At 36.0% G+C, this 24,307-nt stretch overlaps 1 protein-coding gene across 2 annotated transcripts in view; it reads right to left on the bottom strand.

Annotated features, from left to right (window-relative positions):
- Positions 1-10,172: 10,172 nt before the first annotated feature.
- The window catches only part of EFL1 (elongation factor like GTPase 1), a 71,198-nt gene continuing 57,063 nt past the window's right edge, over positions 10,173-24,307 (bottom strand). For both annotated transcript variants that reach the window (XM_035335409.1, XM_035335410.1), the window contains exons 19-20: positions 20,581-20,765; positions 10,173-10,729 (exon numbers count right to left, since the gene is read on the bottom strand). In XM_035335409.1, the coding sequence (XP_035191300.1) occupies positions 10,541-10,729; positions 20,581-20,765 (374 nt within the window). In that variant the 3' untranslated portion in view covers positions 10,173-10,540. The remainder of the gene's footprint in view (positions 10,730-20,580; positions 20,766-24,307) is intronic.

Here is a 24,307-nt window from a genome sequence, read left to right as displayed (position 1 = left end):
GCACAATCCACAAATCATTCATTTCACTTCCCACAAGTATGCATTTAGCTTTTTAAAAAACATTGTACAGCAAATTATGCAGTGTTCAAAAAGACATTTGCCAGAGCTCAAGCAAAAGAGAAAACACATTTTTTGATAACTTGATGAGTTCCTGGGATATTCTCCCCTATTTTTATACCTCAAAGGAAAAGGAGGATGCTATTTGGGAGTGTCATTTTCAGCCAGTGATAAATATCATCACCAAGAGGTTTGACACAGCATCAGAAGAAGAAATATGCCACAACAGGGGAAGTCCCCAGCTTTGCTTTGAAACACTGAAATTACACCTATGATTCAAAAGATTAGTTTAAATCCACAGTTACTTCTTACATTGTCATGAATCTAAAACAGAAAATGTTTTCTAGGGAATAATAAAATCAATGTAGCTTGAAGTTATGGAAAATATCCTTTGATTTGGAAATAACAAAAGTTGCAGGATCTCAATCTCTATCAGGAAATCATTTTTGCAAACCTTTTCTGTAACAACTCCATCAACCTTTCCAAAATAATATTTGTTACAGCAAGGCCTTTGAATCTTCCAAATTCTTATTTTCTCTGCTATAATGTTACTTTTGGTTGCACAATTTTCAAAGCTGAAGTTTGCCCATTTCTCCAGTAACCGTTTCTCTATCTTCTGTCCCTGATTACTGCTGCACCTACAACAGCATTTATTGTCAACAGATGCAGAGTGAAAAGCTCACAATGTAATTTGTTGCCCTGCATTTCTTATTCAGGATGGTTAAAGCTGATCTGAAATATTCAATTTCAAATAGATTTTTACATCTAAAATATCAAACATGATTTGTCATTTTTGTCACTTATGTTGAAAGGCTGGATGATGGTATTGTGCAAGACTGAAGTATCAAGTCTTTTTTCTCTCTTATTGAGCAGAGGAAGGCTGATTCATAAGAACCAGTGAAAGAAGGAAAGCTCCAGTCCATTTTGTAGGTTCATTCAGTATCACTTGCCTAAGTCACCCAAAGATTTAGCCTAAGCACTTGGATTAACAGAATTCGCACTGACTTCTCCAGTAAAAGCACAATACAAACATGCTTGTTTGTCTGCTCTGAGGCAAGCAAGAGGATAAAAGAGTTTTGGTGGTGTGCTTTTTTTGTTTCCTGAAGTCTATAAAAGAAAACCGAAGGTATAAAAAATAAAACAATCAACTACTCTTTGAACATTTACCCTGATAAAAAGCAGGAATAACTCAGCACACATCCTACAAGGAGTAAAGAACCAAGCCCATCATTCCCCTCCCTACCCCCAACAGCTCAATATTTTAGCACAAAATTTACTGTCAGCCTCCAGCCCTTCTGCTTTGGAACACGCAGACTCAAATCAAGAATTAAATCTAAGGAAAAAGGCATCTGTTCAGGGACTATTAGCAGTTCTCTGTTTTATAAAGTGACCAATGTTTCAAAAGGATTCAACAGCTTTTCTTTTTAAATAAGGATTTTGCAAGAAGCTTATCTGAAATGAAACATAAATAAATAAATAAATCATTTATAAAAAGTATTACAAAAGTCACTTTTACAATTACAGTAAAAGACCACAACACAGACATTAAGAGTCTGTCCTTCAAAACCACAGGTCTTTCATTTGCTTAGTGGTTTGGGACTTTTTTGTTTGTTGCTTTTAAAGCAAAACAGTATATTTGAGGGTTCTTGTATGCATTTGTTTTTTTCTGCCATTATGGTGAATCTGCAAACATTTTCATGTTTTCCTCTAATTTGATGCCAACATCAAGCTGGAAACATTATTTTTTTTTTTTTTTTTTAATGAAAACAGAGATTCTGATGAAATGCAAGACCTGAGGTTTTTAGGAAAAACAAAATATCACAAGATTTGTCATAAAAACATGTAGCTGGCAACAATAACAGTCTCCTTATGCACAGTAGCTTGCTATTTATAGGGGTGCTCACAAGCCTGCAGACATATTGCTGCTCTCCAGTAAAAAAGAAACTATAAAGACAAAAGGCTCTGCTATCATCACCACAAATACCTGTTACTTTGCAAGTCAAGAGCAAAATGAAAGTGGCACAAAAACCAGTTCCTCATCTGGCAGAAATCAAAACAGGACTCAGCCGAAGTCACAGAAAACAAAATGATTTACCCAAAATGAGATTCTGGTCCTAAACCTCAATCTGTATGTATTAAAACTGAAAGTTAGGCAGTATTACACACCACACTTCCATGTTATTGGTCACAAAGGAGGACTTATCTTCCATAGAGGCAACTTGCCACACTAATGCAAATGCTACGCCAGTCACATAGCATACCGAAGGCTGTCTCAAAATTTGCTAACAGTGCAACTGGGAGTGTGTCTGATTTTCTTCACCAAACAGTTCCTTTGTTGTTCTTTCACTTTTCTTCCAGCCCAGGTTAAAGCTAATATCCAACTTCACTGAATTCCAGCTCTTTTGGCCTCTGTTTTCCTTTGGCTGCCTGCTAAATGGAAATACTGTCTCTGGGTTAACATGGCCAGAAGTATGAACTGGGTAACTTCTCTCTTGATTGTCTACGGGTGAATCACACATCATATGACAATGACATTGCTCAAGTTCAAACTGCTAATATCAATACTAAAACTGTTTATACAACAAAAGCAAGGGAACCTTAAAGTTACTTCACCCTTCAGATATGTTCAGAAGATGAAGCCATTTGCCATTTTTTTCAGTCAGCTATGAGGAAATCTATAGCTTCAGTCTTTCTGTCCAGAGAAATAAGTTACCTGCTTTTGTTGTAGAGCTTGCAGAGTCCAGTATGTCAGTCACCACCTCTCTTGTCTACACAGTTAAATATTTTCCTTTGTCAAGCACTGTTTTAGCAACTTCTGTTTGGCTTGGAAGAAATGGTGTTGATAAGCTCAAGCACAACTGGCAGCTATCAGAAAGCAGGGCAGTTACTTTATTTCCCTCTCCTAAGGCCTAAACTCTTCCAGCCCAAGTTTCATGCTCCTAGTAATATTCAGCTTCGAGGTGCTCAACTTAAAGAAAACGATTAGAAAGAAAATTTTAGTTTCCCTTACAGCATTCTGTTACCCAAGACAAGAGGAAGCTCTGTAATTCCCTGAACCTGTGCCTCCCACTCTCACGCAGTCTGGGGATCTCAGAACATCTCTTCGAAGATCCTTGCACGCAGATACTCTTTAGTTCTGTAGACTCCACCTGTCCCAGCAGCAAACATTCAACAGAGGTCATGATTCACTGCTGGGTCCCAGCAGAAACGGCTTAACAAGGTTACATAGAACTGCTTGCAATGCAGTCAGTAAACTGGAACCCAGGGAATTGCTGCTGCTGGGAATGCACCACACTCCCTGAAATGATGAGCCTGCTGCAGTCAAGGAGTTGCTATGAAATCCACAGGACAGTAAGGGATACAGAGTGAAAAGCTACAGAGGTTGTTTCTTCATGCTTTCCCTCACAAAGGCAAGATGGCACAGAAGGCATGCCCTGACTGGTAATTACATTCTGCCTGTCAGGACAGCCTATCTTTTCATACAGTGTGATTGTACACTATTTATTATTGAGCACTTGTAGAGAAACAACACTATCTGATTATGCAATTAATATAGTTACTATAAAGGCACCCATATAAGTGCAATGTGACATTTTTCCACAGGATTTTTACCTTTATTCTCTAGCCTTTCCCTTTCACACCAACTGCAGTTGAATTACTCACTGGCCTTGATGCTTACAATGTTGGATGTGATAGGAACAGACTAGACATTGTTTTATTACAGGAAGGTTAATTTAAAATAACCTTCCTAAGCTGTTCATACTACACAACAGCAACATTACAAGGAGAAGACTTGGGTTCCTGAATAGGATCAGCTTTCAATTCACAGACTAACGATAGCAGCACTTGTCATGAACATCCTGTGCCTAGTCTCCAGGGGAAGTGCAGCTTCAGCTGCCACTTACACAGCTCCTTCTGTCAGTCACTCACTCCCTGAAGCAATGCCATTTTTTTCTGAAGAGCCATTCTCTTGACCTCCTAAAGGTAAATGCTACCATGACAAGGGAAGAAAGACAGCAAACAATTAGCTTCAAGTATGCTCCATAGCATCTCCATCACCTGTTAGTATGTTACAGTGCCAGTTGGCTCTGGATACATCTGTGTCACCGAGCAAATAAATCAGTTTTCCGAGTTAGATGGATTGCTGTAAGCTCATCATGTAAAGGAGCATTAGAAAAATAAAAAATAAGGAGTTATATTCAAACATACATTAGAGGCAACCAGAAACCGCTGTTTTCTATCACACATACTATGATTTATGTCATCTCAGTCCCTACTCCTACATGCCTGACGTTGACTTTGCATGTTCCCCTTTGCACCAAGTAGGATTAAGATCTCAGAGCACTCAGGTATTAAAGCTAGCCCAAAAAGTTATGCTGCTTTCACATGTGGCAAAGTAGTGGACCTCCTGAAGCTGTCATGGAGTTTAAGTCCTCTTTAATCATGACTAAACCTGCCTTTTCATCATGATCAACCTTCTTACAGTTCCTCTACAGACAGCACTTCAGCTTGCATTGCACAGTGACCATTCCAAACCATTTCCTTACAATCACAAGAGAGCTGAACACCCCCTTCTTCACATTGTATGAAGTCATCAACACAGCAACAAATTGTATTCATAGGGTGCACCTCGTTAGGAGGCCATTCTGTGCTAACCCTCTCCAAAATTCCTTTTGCTCCTCCACAGCTTTCTTTTATCTTAAGTTTCTGGGCTTTATTTTTTTGCAAAGTGTGAGGGAGCAGGAAATTATTGCTTGCAGGACAATATGGCAGAGGGGAACGTGGTGCTCATGACTGTCATGGAGCCATCACTGAAGCCCCAGACTTAAGACCTCTTAAGACTTGTGCTACGGCAAAACAAATGGCATTATACTCCAGGGTAGCAGTTTACACTGGCATAAATCATTCAGAAAGCAATGAAACAAGAGCGATTTATTCACTACCTGACTTAATTTATTACAGTGTAAAAGAACCATATGAAAATTCTGGAAAGAGCTCTCCACAGATGGGAAAAAAGCCAGCACTGAATTGGTGATGATGATCAATCTGCCTCCCATTTGTAATTCCTCTTGAGAAGATGCATATTTTAGCTGTACTTTGTGTCCACTTCACAAAAAGCAGCATAACATTACTCAATTCCTCTCCCTCTTGGGGATAGCAAACGTGTTGTGAACATGTAGGAAAAGCAGAGTATAAAAAGGCTACAGATTATTTTGATATATTCCTATTTTTGCTGCTGTGTAGATTATTATTTACATTATTTATTGTTAGCCTTTTACACCAGCAGCTTTTCTTGGGGGGGGGGGGGGGAAATGCACCTAGGAATATCACTGGAGAACAATGAGACATACCACTTTCTGAAGGGTGAAGGACAATCCTTTTACATGGCCATCGAAAAAGCAAACAGGAAAACACAACTGAAATTTTGCTTCCTTTTTTTTTTTTTTTTTTGTTCAAATTCCAGAATGAGCAAGTCTTTAGAAAGATGAATGGTTTCAGTAAAAATAAGTAAGTAAATCGATAATAAAAATATTCCTCTAAAGAATCAATGAGGGGGAGGGGAGTTTATGGAGTTAGATCCCTGGTAAAATAGGAAGCGAAGGAGGAGGAATGAGTAGAGGGGGAGGAAAGATAAATTAAAAATAAATAAATAAAGCTTCTGTAGGAAAACAGCATCTGTTGAAACAGAAAAGTCTCTGCCAAACAGCCCAAACCACACCACTTTATGGTATCTATTTTCTCCTCCTGTTAGTCATGCTTTGCAAGAGTTTTATAATCATGGAATGATACAGCTGTAAAAGACCAGTGCCTCCAAACTTTTCAGTTCAATGTATTAATAGAAACTATAAAAATTAATATTCATTTTTATCTTATCTACTTTTCAGATAGATCCAAACAAGCACAAAATTGATCAAAAAGCACATACAATGAAGAATATGACCAAGCCACATCAAATAGAGACCAAAATTCAGAAATATTGCTACATCAAAATGGTATTTACATGTAAATGTTTTATGTTGCATGTAAACTTTTTTCTAAGCACCAGTTAAGTCAGCCAGGCCTGCACAGACATCTCAAGTTAACACACTGCTTTCCTTCTCAGGACTGTACTAAACAAGCAAATTACAGATATTAGCAAATCTGAGACATATCTGTGCATGGTCTAAAATAAGAGATTCTACACCACATTCTACCAATCTTTCTCCAAGTTTTTTGGATCCCACCTTCACAAAATCCCAAGAAGCCTGAGTTATGGCTGTGGAGATGGCCTCAGCTTTTCATAAAAACAGCTTGTGCCCCTTTGCTTACAAAGAAAACTAGGAAGAAGCTCAGAAAAACTCTACATAGGACTTTTAAACCACACTAAAATAGAAAGAAGAAACCCTAAAACAAGAACAAGACTTCAAGATGTCCTGTCACAGAACTTAAGTTGATATGAGGAAGGCCAAGAGAAAAGTCACCTCAATTCCCAGTTCCAGTTCAGCTGCCAAGTCACACACCATGGAAGGTTTAAGCAGATCCGCAAGCTTCTGTTCCTTTACGTGTAAATGGTACTTGTCTGGCACTAGGTTTATAAATGAAAAAAGGTTTCAGACATTTAAGAAATACCTGTCCAATCAAGAGAGGTTCTTTACTCACAAAATTGCCAAGTTCTGGACATTCACCACCTGCATGAAGTAAGAGAAGGAAACTGATGTCCAGTTTCTCATTGATATTGGAGATATTTATTCCCCACACTCCTGTGTGGAAACAAAGGACAAGCAGCACTCAGCAAAAGCTGAGATTTTTTCATCCTCGTAAGTCTCAAGTAGTTGCACAAACAGGTGACTCCTTGCTCTGACACACTCATGATTTTTCTCAGGCATGGCAATATGCAGGCCCTAGCTGAGACAAACTCCTTTGTTTAAGGCTCCTTTCAATCTGGCTGTCTGAAAGATCAACCAAAGATTCCTCCAGTTGAGCTACAAACTTTTCAAACCCACGTTTTTTCATGGAAGGAATCTAGTTGACTGATTTATCATCTGTTGTAATGCCTGATTTCACCCACCTCTCTTCTTTTATGCTAGTGGGAATATTCAAGAAGACTGTAAGGTACTTAAACTGTGTTGTTTGCTACTTTCCCAGAGACTTAGGGCTTTCTTTATGCATTTATAACCCAACAGCATGCCCAGAAAAGCATTGGGAGGAATGTAAAAGACACTTAAAATTGTGAATGCTTAACCAATCCCAAACAGTAAAGAGTTACAACCCAAAAGAGTAGACCCTTGGAGTTCAAGAACTTTGTCAGAGCCGCTCTACTATCAGATTAAGTATTCAATGTAATAAGCATTCCAAAATCACTTATAACCAAAACTACTCACTCATACTAAAATTTTTCTTTAACCAAAACTACAGTATACAGTCCAAATATTGCATGGTTCTCTCTCCTTGTAAGCACAGCAGCTGACTGTGAATGAGTGCCATGTTCCATTTATCATAGAATAAGCTTCCAAATATTAGTGTCTCAATCAAGAAAAAGTTAGTTTGTAAGGTTAGCAGAAAGTTGAGATGTTGTATTCAGACTTAATTTGGGAATTTTGTTTTGGTTCAAAAATATTTTACTTCTTTGTTGTGTCTGTCCTCATTAACAGTAATGTTGAAGGTGCAGTTGAAGGCCTAACCTGAAGGGTAATAGGAAAGAAGATGCAGCACTATGTTCCAGTTACACTTTGATTTCTTCTTCGGACTCCTGCTTTAAAATGTAAGATAAATTTGTTGAAAAAAAAAAAAAAAAGAAAATTCTGTGGAAAAAGTTGCTCAATCACCTAAATTATTAGTGCTCAAGAAATTAAGATCTTTAAAGCAAGAAGATAAAAGGAGCACAGACAGAGAAAACAGGAAGGAGCTTGCTGGCCACAGATTAGTCTTAATTTTTCTCCCCCTGGAGAAATATAGCTTCTGCTCTTAAGTTTTTTTTTGTTGTTGTTGTTGTTTTTTCTTTCTTCTTTTCTTTCTACAAAGTAGAATTATTTGGAGTATCTGCCCAATGAATAATTATCATTCTCTAATATATATTACCACTTAGAAGTTTATTGGTGCTTTTGTAAATGATCAGTTCTAACGAGTTTTGATTCTACTAAATTCAATAGAGCCAAATCACATGAAGAGTGCCTTTTTTAAGTTAAAAATATACTAACCATTTATACAAATAAAGTATTTTAAAAGCTGTGTACACTCACTTCAGATATGTATTATACTTAGCAATAAAACTGGCACTGGAAGATGAAATGATATAATGGCTACCTCTCAATTCAGCTTTTCCATGGCTTGCTCCATCAGCAAGTTATTTATCTTGCTTTGCAGACATTTTCCAAAATTACGTCACAAAGTTATGTATATATAAGAAAGCGAGGCAAAAAACAGCTATATATAGTTAAAGATTCATTGTATGTAAGCAATTAGATTCTCTTTGCACTAGAAACCATTACTGAAGAAAACAGATCTAGCACTTGCAGGTTGATTTTCTTCTGCTAGTTAGTGGAGCTTTCCCTTTTTATAAACAAGAATTAATTCAGGATGTTGCAACCCTGTCTTCATGCTGTTTGAGATGCAATCTGAAAGAAAATCTGAAAATATGACAAAACCAAATATGAAAGCTAAATCTTTTAAAATGTTAATGCTCTTTCTGTTTACACAAGTATAGTAGATTACAGTTAACAATTATATAGTCACAACAATGAGCAACCTACCCAGCTCTGAAGAGCTACTTAATATGTAAGCACCTTTCTGACTGGAGGCCAGACATCCCTAACTGTATCTTGGATCCAGCTAGCAGTGTAGCTGTAAGTAGCCAAGATCTCATTACACAAACATTTATTTATGTCTTAAGCAGTTTCTGCAGGCAGTTATAATGCCTTCCATGGATATACAGCTGGCAATGCCCAAACTACCTGAGTATATTTGTACAAGCTCTAATAGGGCTGCTGTGCAGACATACCCCTTGCAGAACAACAACAACGTATGGAACAACCTTCTAAGGAAGGCAAATATCATTTGCTTGAATAATTCATAAGCACAGTCTTAAAAGGAAACATTTCCATAATGAAAGCAAACAAACTGGAAAAGAAAAAGCTGCCATTTAAAATAAAAGCTAAGCATTCAGAATCATTCTACTTGTGAAACAAGTAACAGTTTCCTTTCTCATAAGGAGCAAAACTGATAGGAGTTAACTTCTGCCTACTGCATTAATTGACACACACAGAATATTTATTCAGAAAGGCCAATTTGGTGCTAAAGGAATGCACGGCATCACAAATTAAAGAAGTGGTTATATTCTAGAAAGAAAAGAACAGCCTGTTTACATGGTTAGCTGAAACAGAACACTTTGCCAATAGTAAACACAAGATATAGCAGAAAGTCGGTCAGCGCAAGATTCGAGGACTTAATTACCCATTCATTTAACTAAGTATCAGAAACTCTTCAAGGACAGCTATCTTTTCAGTCCTTTCCTTTTACAATTCAAAACAGCCAAATGAGAAGGTAGTTCATGCACCATGTTTCTCTTCTCCTGCCCATGATTTCCATTTTTCTTAACTAAAACTTACATCCTTTCAGGACTTTTTTCCTGTTACTGTTGGTCTGAATCATTCTGGAGACTTCTGCATCCTAGACACCTGCAAACAGCAAGACATTTTGTATGTTTTTGCAAGTGTTTCCCTTCACTGAATTCAACACAACAGGATGAACGGGTAGAAATTTCTGCAAAGAGTCTGTAAACACTCAGACAGGATTGGCAAGGATAGCTGTGTGCCTAGTTCAGAGACAGCAGCTCCCAGCTTAGGATAATCATGTAAACTTTTTTACACAATGTTTTTCTAAGGAAGGGAAAAAAGAAAAACCTTGCCTGGTTTGCAGCGCTTAGTTATCCATGCATACTGTTTTTGCCTTCTGCTTTAAAGAAGCATTGCTACAACCTGGGAGCAGAGAGAGCATCACCTGATTTAGATGACTGTTTACATGAGGAACAGAGTAAAACTGGTAGACTTACATCTGTTTGCACATAGGTAACTATGGAAAGTACTTGTGAGCAACAAATACATTATAGAAATGAAAATCAATTTAAAAAATAGAGTCAAAACATTAAGAAGATAAATTCATTGCATAGTTTATTTGCAACAGACTAGCTAACCAACTAAATGCAATTATATCTGACAAATCTGAAAGAAACAAATTAAATTGTGAGTTCCTAATCCCATGACAGCAACAGCTCTAAAAATTGAGACCAATTCCAAGGAATATACCTAGGCTTTATTTAAATAAATAAACTATTTTCTCTGTATAAAAGTTGGAAAGGCTTACGTTTTTCAAAACATAAACCATGGACATTATCATGTGTAAGAAAACTGGTGTAAAAGAACAAGTCCAGATGGAATTTTGAATCTGCTGCATAGAAAATTATCCACGCGCACTTAGCTGAGTCAGGAGGGAAAGGAAGCAGACGCAGCTACTTATTCCTACTGAGAGTTCTTTGCTTTTCAGCATGCTCCACAATTTTTTCTTCTACATAAAGTCCCTTTCGCTTTCTTACTGCATTCATGTACTTGCGGGCCTGGTTCTCAGAGTCTGCCTTTTCCCCAAAGTGCAAATATTCTTCCTCGGTGGTTGGTACCCAGAACGGGTCACTTGAAATAATCTATAAGAAGAGAGAAGGAAAAAAAAAAAAAAAAGTAATGTGAGACAAAACAAAGGTTTACTAGTACATTTCAGGTAATTTTAATCTCTAAAGTATACAACATGAAAGTAGAGGAGGTAGAGTTTTCTGGAAAGCCTATTAGCTACTTAAGCTGAAAACAAGTTAGAAACACTATGTAGTATTTGCACAGGAAGCATATGATAGCTTTTGAAATTTGGTTGCATTTATCTGTGTACAACTTTTTATAAAACAAATTTAACTGCCAGTCAGCAAACAACACCAACTCGTGCTCAGAAAATTATCAGTTTCCAAGAAATAATTTCTTATTTAGGATATTATGTCACTATGATCTTATCAGAATTTATAAGAACTGAAGGTTTCTGCTCATTTCTGTGTCCTATGTTCTTCACACCGTACGAAATGGACAGATGGCTTAAAATCATTGTTTCTGTCTTTTACAGAGCTGTTCTTGCAGCTTAATGTCTCAAGGGCCCTCTGCTAGAAGAGATTTCAGATCTAACGTGATCAGGGAATGATTGGACAAATCTTCATCCCAGTTCATCCTACATACCCTGCACTTCTCAGACCTGCACTTCTCATACCCTGCACTTCTCAGTAGAGTATGCCAAACATCTAGTTATCTTCAAAAGTTGTTATTTCACTTAAACGACCGTAGGTTTTTTCACAGTTACAGTTAGTATCATTTTACTAAGAAAACAAAGACAACACTGCATCCATTTCTTAAACAAAGTCCTCTTCGGAAAAGGAATGCAGGTAAGTATTAACTACTGGGAGAACAGTGATAGTTATAACAACAACTGAGGACAAAACACCATGATCATTTCTGAAATATATTAGCACTAACATTAAAAAATAACAAGGATGCAACAAACTTCCCTAAACTATCAATTTTAACTTCGTGTTATAAACTTCTTCCAATGTTATAAACCTTTTCTTCTGACAAATACTTTTAATTGCCATATGCTATTTCAAGCCAAGCAAAATTTCTTAGTTTATTTAGATAAAACAAACCAGAAAATAAATAAATAAATAAATAAATAAATAAATAAATGGATTAAGATGGAGAATTTCCTTACAAACATCAAACTCTCAAGTCCTATTTTAATACTTCAAATGCTAAATAACACCTAACACAATGAAAGAAATTACATTTTATGGGAAGTTAGGAAAATGTCTATGCTAGAAGATGGTTATTTTTATTAGCAAATACTGTAGGTTCAATCTTTCAAAATAGTATGTTAAGCCCCTAAAAAAAGTTCTAATTTGTTAAGTATATACATAGTCCTGGTAACTTAAATGGGATATCATTTATATGAAAAAAAAAGAAAAAAAAGATATGCAATCTCATTTATCTAGGTGGTAAATGAACACGCATAGGGTTGTCTGGCTGAAAACCAAAGCAAGCAGAGCTCAGAAGTCAATGCTATGAAACTTTGGTTTCCAAACTTAGGTTTTTACATTTATTTTTAACATAAAAATAAGGACTGTCTAACCATAGAAGAATCTGCCTGAGTCATACTCATTCTGATGCCCTATACAGGGACATTTAACCAATGCCTAGAAACTTAAAGGTGATTCTTTGACAGAATATATCATTAAAAAAAATTGCTCCCCTTTTGAAAGCTTGAAAGTTTTACCATTATTTTACACACTTGAAATAAAGAAAAGGGTCAGTGAAAACTATTGTCATGTGTTGTACCCCTCCCCTGCTCCCAGCTTCTGGGCACGGATTGCATGTTAACTTGATCGGGTTGTAGTGACGTTCATACTTAATCATCATCACGCTGGAAAATACCAAAGACTTCCCCATACACAACCTGTCTAAAGAGCTGAACAAACAAAAATTTCCAAGTTCAAGACAAAGCACACAAATGAGAAAAAGTGATTCATATTCCATGGATGCGCGCCAGAATACACTGCTGAGGGAGATCACACAGCTACAAACTATAACAACTTAAAAGGCTGTTACTACCCCCTCTGATGAAGTTCTTTCACATTAACAAGAAATCTAACATGCTCAGAGAGAAAAGGTGGTTCTTGAAGAATGAATGCAAAAGAGAAGTCCAAATAGGAATGAACTTACAAGTCTAAGCTACCTATAAATATTTAGATACTGTAGTGATAGATGCTTAAGAAAATCCCTGGGTTAACAGACTGGCTCTTTCATTAATTTACAAAAGGCTTGTTCTACTGATGTTAAGTTTTATACTGGATACTTCTTTCATTGAAAGCAATTATTCATTATCTCTAGCTCTCAGGAAAGCTGAGATAACTGGAGGCTCTGTACATACAATTTAGCATATAGCAACTAACGGGCAAACCTGCAAATTTACTGCAGTGGTACTGATTCAGTGATACTGAATCCTGTGTGCACCTCGTGCCACTGCATTATGCAGAGCAGCACTGGAAAGAGACTTAAATTAGGTTTTGAAATCCACATCAGTACCTCCAGGAGCTACTTCTGTGCCTCAGCATGTGGAAACAACTTATGTATTACTTACTGCTTCTGGAGAAAGCTACAGAAACATTTGAGAATTTCTGTTTATGAGGATCGTGCCCAACTGAATGGTGTAGACATATTGCAGAAGATGTGGTCAATTAGGAACATATTATTTGTAGTTAACACTGTGGTAATTAAAGAGAAAGACAAAGCCGGATCTACTGACTCAGCTGAAACTTGGGGCATCAGCTGTCCATCTCCTCTAAGAAGTCAGCAAATAGCCATGTTAACAGAACTCTAACTACACAGAGGTGTTACTGACACAGTGACACACACACAAAAGAAAGAGTAGGAAGTTTTCTTTTTTGGAAGTTCCAATTCTGTAAGTGATGGTGAGGGCATGAGACTAGATCGTCCTTCTTCTATTCACATAACATTAATGGATCAAAGCAGATGCACAGAGTAGTTGGCATCCATCATTCCCCACGCTCTGCTAATACACTGAAAGGAGTATTATATATACTCCTTACATATAACCGCTACAGAACTAAGAGCTAATTCTAGGTATAAATAAAACAGTGCTTACAATGAAATCAACTGGGGTTAGGTATTTTAAAAGAAAATTAGATTACTTCAAATAATGTAAATGTAAAAGTATTACTGAGAAAAAGAAATCATTCTGAAGTACAATGTTTCATTAAATATCACATCTATTCAAACTAACACACCCAAACAATGAAGTCTCATAAGACTTGTTTAGTAACTGCATGCAGAGCAACAGGCTGAACAGCTGTCATTTGCTTTTTTGCCTAAGAACCTACATGCTAAAATTCAAACAATGCACGTCTGTATCTTTTTCAGACATAATCTGAATACCTGTAATAATTAACCCATAAAAATGCTAATAGTAGGAGTACTATTTTAATACTGAAAGACAATATGGTGTGTACTAAGTTCTGCAAATGATTACGTAAATTAATCAAACTTTTCAATAAGATTCAAGTTAGACCAAATTACTTTCAATTCAAGAGGACTTGGAATTTTAAGCCTTAATTTGAGGATGATTTATTGTTTGCATTTTAGTGGCACCCAGATGGTTCCAATAGTGATCTGGGTCCCATTGTCTAGTGTATTTCAGAAAACGACCGTATGAAACAGCCTCTGCCTAAGGCAGCCTAATTATGCAAAACAAGGTTGAGAGAAGCATCAAAGGCAAACAGACAGGATCTGCCTAGGTCATCCAAAAGGTCAGGCAGATCTGGGAACACAGCCATATTCCTAGTAGCATTTCCCCTACTGGTCCTTACTGCTTGATGAGGACAGAAAATTGCTTTTAGCAAAATACCACAAACACTGAAAATGCTTTAGTTGGACCATGAATTCAAAGAGCAGTCTTGCACTGTCCACTGAAGATTTTAAGACTAGCAAGGAACATTATGACTGGTGTGAACCACTTAGTAAGAAAGCACAAGAACTACTAAATTCAGTGTTCTTGGCCAGCCCTTTGTGTGTCAGGAAAATATTATGCCAGAAGCTGTTTTTCAAAAAAAACTTCAAAACAACTATTATGCACTGTTTCAGAGAGTATATAAGCTTCAGTGTATCAGGATCCTTTCTACTTTAGAAAAATCAATCCTAGACAGATACTTCAAGGCTTCAAGAGCACTGACAGTTCAAATGGTGTCCAGCACTTAATAATGGTAAACGCTGTACAACTAAAGGAGTACCCTGGAATGTAGTTTATATGTCTGAAGCAGTCCTGTCAAACAGAAATTTCCTCTACCTTTCAGGTAAAACGACAGAAATTTGCAGATGTTTATGTGAAATGTGACCTTGAAAAACCATCACTAAAAAACCGAGCTTTTGGTAACAAGCTGGTTAGTGCTGTGGAAGTGCTTTTCCACTGCACATAGCCACATGGTGCAAGACAAGTTTGGACACTGGCAGTGAGCTTCCAGAACAGAGAATACCAGGAAGGACACCCAGCAAGACTGAGCAGATTCAGCTTCTCCATGCTGCTGCACCCATTTCATCACAGTGGGAAGCGGGCATCACCTCGTTTCCTACCTAGCAGTACTGAGAAGCTGTGGAAGTGCTCAGCACCTGGAACACTTGCACAAAACATCATGCTGGAGAAGAGGACTAGAGTGGCAAAGGGTGGGAGGAAAATATCTACAATATGCTAAAGAACTTTACAGAAGCACCTACACATAAATGCTCTGAAAATAAGAAGTCACAGTTATGTTGTTAAAACACACATTTTCATATTATACCAAATACTTTGTGTACCAGCTTGTCCATTTTATAAATAGCTAATCTCTATACCATATCCTGAAAGAAACAAAACAAAAGCAATTCACTTTCAGCCTCCCTTTTTACCAATTATTTGACTGTCATGTATTCACATCTTAGCTTCACAGAAGAATATTGCCACTTTGCATCACTATACATCAACTTATATATCAAACACATAAATACATTTTCTCAAGACTATTATGTATAACTTTATAAAGGCATTTTAAAAAAAATGTGAAAATAGATTGCTCACTGCACAACTTGACAAAGTCTCCCAATTTTATTTCTCTGTGTATTCCTTGTATTATTCACAAAAGCTCTTCATTGTAAATTATATGATTTTGAAAAAAATACAATTAGAGAGGAAAGTTATATATCCAACACAAAAAATAATTTATTTCAATTCTATAGCCATCTCGCAAAAGGTTTAAAAATCCAGAAAACATCAGATTTGCAACATTTAGTTTTCTTTTAGAGAAAGGATGTTTAAGGGAATATGAACTAACTTACAGTCAGGCTTTAAACATTTAACCTACAGGATTGTATAAGGTGTGCAGACTCCCTACAAAGTAACACGAACATTGAGAATTATTTCAGAAAAACTCAAGAGATTTCATTGACAATACTGAAAGGGCATGGCCTAGGCCTTAAAGTGCATTTAGTCAGATATGACATCACATCTTTCAATAAATACTATAATAATGAACATTTACATATTTATTTTTAAAATCAACTTGTGCTAGTTTATTTTGGCTCAAGAGCATCATCCTTGTTTGTGTCTCATTCAGCGACAGCTGAGCTTTAGCCTTGACTTCAGTCAGTAGCAGTGGAAGGAAAAAAGGAAATCTGTGGTTTTACTGATACATTTTTTTCCTATTACTTAAGACACGTGTATTGAAAAAGAAATTTAAAGCCACACCACTACCACGTTTATTTACTATTTAATTAGCTTCAGATGCTTTGGTTAATATAAAGACTTCTTCATATTTGAAAGGTTCCAGGTTACTGCTAGAATTCATTTACATGTGTAAGCCAATTCTTGCACAACGATGTAAAGTCACAATTCTTACCTAGCAGAGATTCACAGATTCTCATTACTTCAGCCTGCTTCCTGTGTAACGCAGGCCTAACAGTCACACTTGGCAACTTCTGTATTAAGCCCGTATCTTATATTTGAGCTGTACAATTAGTAATGAATGGATTAAAATTCACAATATAAGACTTCCAGTGATTCAGACTGCATCATGTTCTTATCATTTATTACCTACAGTCCTTCTTCTTTTACCTTTCTCTAGGGCCTTACGGTACACTCCAAACACTCTTCTACGCAGAAAGAATACTCAAAAAGAATTCAGATTAAATGTGTTTACAGGTCACCCTCCTCCCCCAAGAACAAAAACCAATCAATGCAATTTAAAAGATGCATTAGGAGGAATACTATATATTTCACGGCTTTACAAAAAGTAGTTGTCTTTGATGATTTCTGCAGTTGCTGATAATTCAATCATCATTTGAATAGAGCCACATGCATGATTTTTACTATAACACTGATTTCCCAAATGGGATTAGAGCTCCATTATTCTAAACGCTGTGTGATCACAAATATCTTCTTGCTCAAATAACTTTATGACTAAGAATAAAATGACATGACTGAGTGCAACAAGTAACTGCAAAGAATCAAGTGAGAACAAAGGAAACAGACTTAGCCAAAACATACACTAACTGAAAGCCTATTATTAATTCAAGAATACAAAAAATAGAAGGCATTTGTAATTATCCCAAAGCTATATATTTTAAACTGAGAACTCAAAAGAAAGCTTATAATGAAAGCTAAGAAGATACGGCCTAGTAAACCCAAACACTTAACATTTGCCTAGGGATATCCTAAGGAAAATACTCAACTACCTTTTAAAATTAATTTATTTAATCTGGGGCCAAACTGAAAGCTCCCACTAATGGTTATTTAGTGCCATCCTCTACAGGTAGCAATATATTTAAGCGTGACAGAAGAAATGAATTAAAAAAAGCACTCCCTGACAAGATAGATCTTATTGCTCCATCCCCTGGGGACAAAGTGATCTGAACTATACAAAATACATTCATTAACTTAAAAAAAAAAAAAAAAGATAATTTCCTTTCCAGAGAGCACAAAAGGTTCAATTTAAATATCTGCTCTATCATTGACCTTCCTGTGTTTATAGTCTACAAGTCATATTAATGAAATAATAATTAAAAAAAAAATTCAAACCTCATTTGTTTAAACATACTTTTACATAAGATTTCTATGAGATTGTTTGAAATTTTAAAAATACCAAAAAGTGGTATTTTACTATCTGTAAAATGAGGATGAGTACATGGTAGAAGGAATCTCTGTAGAGAAACCCATGTTCTAGCAACTCAGTTAATGAGCCAAGCGCAGTGAAAAAACACCGCTTAGAATTAATTCAGAATGTCATAGAAGGGATTGGATAGAGTGCAGTTAAGGCTGCAAATGTACACTCAGTAATGGAGCAAATGTAAAACAAAATCAAGCTGCTTCCACACTCCCTATTCATCTTTAGGGAAAAAAGAGCATGAGATTACACAGAGTTCACAGTGTATCTTATAGAATGATACATTAAGTAATCGGGATTCAAATAAAATGCTGGCACTTTTCATGATTTTGCCAAGGTACCATGTATACACTGACAATTCATGAGTGACTTTACACTGTGAAGTCATACCTAACACTTGAGGAAAGCTAGTAGATCTATTTTGTTTCATTTATAGGAGACGAAACAGAGAAAAGCTACACAAATGTCTCCTGATCTGAGACACAAACCATTTTTTCTGGCTTCTCTGTCATACCACCACTGGATTCTGGAAATGGTATTTATTTAGCAATTCTGCTGATGAGGTGACAATAGAATGCGCTCCCTCTGCCATCACTACACATAGCCATCCATCAATAGTAGTTTAGTAGAAGGTTTATTTTGTCAGAAAAAATGTAAGCATGAATTTCAAAGTGACAAAAATCCCTTCCCACCAACAGATTTGCCAGGTGGGAAGCTGACTGGCTTACACAATCATTTTTCCTACTACTACTACATTTTAACAAACTAGCTGTAATTAGAATCTCTCCTGAGGGTCATTTTTATAAAACATTGCCAGTTGCTCAAATCTCCATCTCCTACGCATACCTGCAATTGTCTGAACATTTTTTAAAATGTGAAATTCGTAACACTTGACAGTGGGAACATACATGCCATGGTTTGGGGATAGAAGGGAAGGTCATGGAAGCGCGGGGTTGATGTTGTTGCTTACTACTGGAGCACAGTAGCCACCAATCCTAAGGAAACTGGCACAGAACAACGGTTAGCTGGAATTAACATCCCTCTGACTGATATTCCTTTAGGGCACTGATATTAGAGAATTCAGACAAAAGACCAGTTAAACCACAAAACCTCACCAGCTGCACTTCAGATGAGAACATCCAAAACTGGAAAAACTACTGTATGCAATACTGCCAATACTCACTGGTTTGAAGGAGCTAACCTGTTCTGGCTTGGCCATACACAAAAAATTGTTGCTATTTTTTTGTGCACACACCATCTGTAGGTGTTGCCTTTCTTTTATTTATTTATTCTTCATTCAGTGTAGCTCTGTTACTTTATTTATTTTTTTCCATCTCTTACTCTACTGCTATTTCTTCCCTTCCTCAAGTCTCTGTGAAGTCAGTCTTGGTTACAAGAAAATGAAATAAATCAGTATTAATATTGGGAAAAGACAGTTAAGTCCCTTTTCCACTGCATTTTCTAACACTAGTAAGGTAGTATTGCCAAGGAAGATGAGGCTTACTGTTTCAAGGATTTCCAGCTCTTTTGGTAGCATATGACTTGGCTGGTTTACAGAGATGCTCCTTTTCCAATTAGCATTCACATAAAATTCCTAAGCCAGTTAAAGCAACTGCTAACAAAGAAATGCTGCTATTGAAGTATTTAACAAATCCTCCTATTAAGATGCTTTAGCTACAGGAAATGAAGAAGAATACACACCATGTGAGAAACCAGCACATACTTTGGAGAGAAACAGAGGCTAAACAGATCATAGTTGGAAACTGCATGCAGTATTACTGACCTCAAAAATCTGTAGTTGTTTGTACTCAGAGACTTGACATTGGAGGTCACAAAAATAAAGCGGAAGATAACAATAAAGTAAGATTTTCTAATCCATTTACAAAAGCTTTTATGATCTTAACATCAAATAAAGGAATACCTGACAAAAAAAAATCTAGACTTCAATTGTTTTAAACAATTGATGTGAATAGTTTATACTTGGACTCTTGCCCCTGAACCCATTTTTAGCTCCTTCAGTGGAGTCTTCCAAATAGTCCTACAATGCAGTTTTTTTTGGTCTTGAAAAAGGAACTCTGATTTCAGGCTTTTTGTCTTACTCCACCATCATAGGAACAAAAAGTACACTATCAGCTGATAACATTTCTTATCAGTTTTCCCATCTGCATATTTCCTTTACACCTCCACATTTACCTGTTCATGTCTAAGTGACAGAGATGAACAAAGGGAATGATTTTGAGGACACCTCCATTTACTGTGACCAGACCTGATTTTGAAAGAATTGAATCAACTCCCTTTGCCTCTAAGTACTAAAATGTACGTAGAGTTGGACTATATAATGACAAAAATACTGAGATATCTGTTACTAAAAGGATAACTTTCATATACATTAGATTTGTTGCTGCATTTTTTATTAGTGGTAGCTTCTTTTTTTCCCCATTCTCCAAACAAATTTATCAAAGAACTAATTTAAAAAGGCACATTAAATTTAGGCAAACAATATGAAGAATCAGTTTAATTCGTGAAGCTCTTAGTTTATACTGAAAAAAAGCATCCCATCCAAAGAAATATAAATACAGTTTTGAACAGCATATCTATAAAAGCAAATAAGATCAATATAAAGGTACTTTTTCCTCTTTGTTTCAGAAAGGAATTAATCAAATGTCTTGACCAAAACTTAACCTTTTCCGCTTATTATTCCAGTCTGCCACATCTACAGGAAATAGATCACCAAAACAGATGGAGTGAATAGATATTTTTACCTCCCAGTGGCTGAACACCAGCTGCGGACTGGCCAGGCCACTAGTTCTCTTCCTGATTTCATCAGCAAAACCAAAGCTTTCAGCTACTGGCAGGACTGCCTTAATAATAAACACATCCGTTCCCTCTTTCATCTCCTCTTGTAACACTCTGCCTTCTCTTTTGGACAAGACAGCATACACACGACCTGCAAAGACATCATTTCAGTGAGCTCACCAATACATTTATATTCATGAAGAGATATACATAAATATTTACTTAGGAAACTTCAGCATTAAGTAAAATACATCACTTCTTTGGCTCAAATTCTTCCCTGTAAAATTTTAAGTGAATCAATTAAATTTACACAAACAACAATGTGCAGAACCATATGAGTAATACTTAATAAATGATAAGTCCTGTATGAATCTACACAATGCTTGTAATACAAGCATTTTAAAAAATTGCCATATGAGTGTATAAAAGGCACTTTGCCAGATTATGTGCCTAACTTGTTTTAGTTCTTATAAGCAAATATTTGAGAAGCATTACCAGCTAAGAAACACTGCTAAGTAAAATTACTGTGCTTCAGACATTACATCTTAGCTACCTTTAAAAGTTTGACTCACCATATCCCCATATGGTATTTGTGTCCCCAAAATTGTGCTATTCTAAATCACAGAAAACTTGTTGATCTTAAATATCATGTGTTTATTATATTTAACATATTCCATTATTTTTGTAATTAATTCATCCTTAAGTTTGTCATGGATAATATTTATTTTTCCTTCCCAAATATCCGGTCAGTTGGACTACACTGTACGTATGATGAAAACAGTTCTGAAAACACCCACATTCAACTTTGCAGAAGGCATTACGTAAATTTGTATTTAAAATGTTTTAATATATTTAAAATAGTTAAAATACTTAAGATTCTATATTTCAAATGACGAAAAGATTAAAGCATGCTGAAGAGAAGTCACTGAGTTTGCTGTGCATCTATAGCCTTTCTTCACATAACTCAACAATTTCAAGTCTGAGAAAGTTTCAGGGAGAATGGAAAATTCTCAGCTACGAAAAGGTCATATGTAAGCACAGCTCACAATTCAGTGTGTCTGCTGCTTAGCATATACTGCTTTAAAATTCAAGTTAAACATACACTTTGAAAAGAACATCACATCATGGTCAATGTTTGTATAGTGTGAACGAACCACACAGTATATATTAAAGCTATTTGTTAAAGCAAGTAAGTCCAAAACCACTTTATAGGTTATTAATGTTATAATTCATAATATTTATTTTTGTAATTAAGTAGGACTTCGAAAACTTTGCACACACATTCATGAGATAAGGCAACATTTATCACAAAACACTTTAGATGAACATATTTTCTGTCCATAATTCATTGAAGACCACTATTCCAAAACATAAAACCCAGAAGACACTGTATTTATCTTACTAAATGGTTTTCAGCTACATGTATTTCATCCAAGTAGTCTGGAGTATTGTCTCAGTTTATGTTATCACAAAGAAGTTATATGAGGTCTTCAGTTTTACCACTACGGGCAGGCTGCAGTGTACTGAAGAAATACTAGTTCTAACTCTACACTAATTAGCTGAAGTAATCTACAGTTTTAGCAGCACCAATTCCCAAGAAATGCTAAAAGAACTTTCCATTCAAAAATCAGTTACTTTGAAAACAATGATAGCTGTTCTAAAACAGCTTCATGGTGCTACAACATACAGAATAAATCTGTACGTAACAGGCTTGCTTTAAAGATGTATTATGTTCCTCTACTTAAATATTTAAGACCTGTTCAGCACTTTATCATACTGCAGCGTTTTTCAGTAGGTCAAGGGAAAATGCTACAAAATTTCTGCATTCGCTGTATGTTTTAAAAAAAAAGTTTCATACTGGATAGATAGAAGTACTGTGGAAGATCACCATTTGCGAGAACCTATAGGTCACCATAAACTCAGGAAATAGGGAAGAAGGAGCTGCTCTTCCATTCTGGAATTTGTGTGTTTTCACTTACACAACTTAGATAATATGAAGCAATGTGCATTGCCTTCTAAAGTGCTGTGATCTAGGGCTTAATTTTTTTTTTTTTTTTTTTTATCCAATAAAGGCATGAGCATAGCTAACAAAATCCAAAAACAAAAGCCACAACAAACAGAGCCTATTAAGATCCTTTCCCAGCTAATTATCACTCACATCAGCAAAATGAAAACAGTATCAATAGCAATGTATGGAACACCAACTGAAAGAACTGAAGTTAAAAAAGCCAATGTTTTACCATGTCAACTGCCAAGTCCTACTGGATAGCAAGCATGCTCTTCCCTTGCCCTCATGTGGATGCAAGGTATTAGCTTAAACTTCCATAATAATAGATCTGTAATGAACCAGTGCATGCCCACAGTTATCACCTCCTAACTCACATTCATTAAACTGAACTGATCTGCTTACAGATCCAAGTTGTACTCATTAAAAACATATGTATGTATTAGAAAGCCACATTTCCATTTTGTTTTACGGCAAAACGGGTAAGACAATGCATGTCAATCACATCACTATAAACAATCGTGTAGTGGGCGTTTTTTGAAAACAGCAATTTAGGTTGTGTTTCTGTGATTTAAAATTCATATGCTTGCTTACGGTCTGAAGTAGGTGCTGTTCTAATGGTAATGTAACATATCAAAAGTTAGACTTTGTTTGGCATCCTTACATGTTAAAAAATAATAAAGGCAGATTAAAAATGTAGAAGTTATATGCAGCAGTTTAAGGTAATGTGATGATAAGCTTACTGAAGGGCACCTTTTGCCAGGGCTACTAAAGAGCACCACCAGAAAAGAACAGGATCATACGCCTGTACAAAACAGTTGCTCATCCAAAGGCACTTCTTTTCACTACATACAATTGTAAATATTGCTGTGCAGACCAGTTTGTTTTATGTAACTGCTACCATGCTTGTGTGCATGACAACAGATTTTTACAACAAATAACCAAATATTTCATTTTTATGTGTGGGGTATACTACAATTTTTGTCATGAGTAGTATGCTCAAAGTAATTTTCTTGATAGCTTAAATGCAACAGAAATTAGTTTTAAATAAAATCTCAATATACTGGATCAGATTCAGTGTGCAAGAAACTCCCATGGAGAACTCCATGAACAAAATTGGACTAAATTAAGTGGTTTATAAGTAGGTCATAAAAACAAGTTTAAGTAGGTGCAAGTGGTAAGGTAATAAGTGACACAAAGCTGGTATGCATTGGGTTTGCAAAATGAGCAACTTGCATACCAGAAGGATGCCAATACTAGCAAGAAAATCTACCAACTGGACTGTAATAATTATTTAAGATTGTATATTTTTCCTGATTTACTTCTATATCAATTATATTAACTTAAAACATAATGACTTGGCATATACTAACTTAGATTCTGTACTTAGTTCACAAAAAGGACATGTTTCCTCATATTTCTTCATGGAAATGATGCTTACATTTAGGAACACCATGTTGTTATTTGTGTTTCCCTACTGAAGTTGATATTACAAAATTTCATAAGGCGGCAACATTTTGTATCTTGCACTTCCAAAAACATTTAGTGATCTTACTTATGCATGTTTCAGATAAGAGAGAAGAATTCAAAATTTTCAGTCTGAATAAAAGTACCACAAACATCAAAGAGTCATTGTAGAAATCTACTAGAGAACTACAAAAAACCTCTGACGTATCTTTTAATCTAGT

Source organism: Oxyura jamaicensis, chromosome 10 (assembly GCF_011077185.1).
Source record: "Oxyura jamaicensis isolate SHBP4307 breed ruddy duck chromosome 10, BPBGC_Ojam_1.0, whole genome shotgun sequence".
NCBI classification, from domain to species: domain Eukaryota; kingdom Metazoa; phylum Chordata; class Aves; order Anseriformes; family Anatidae; genus Oxyura; species Oxyura jamaicensis.
This window is presented reverse-complemented; position numbering and strand designations above follow the sequence as displayed.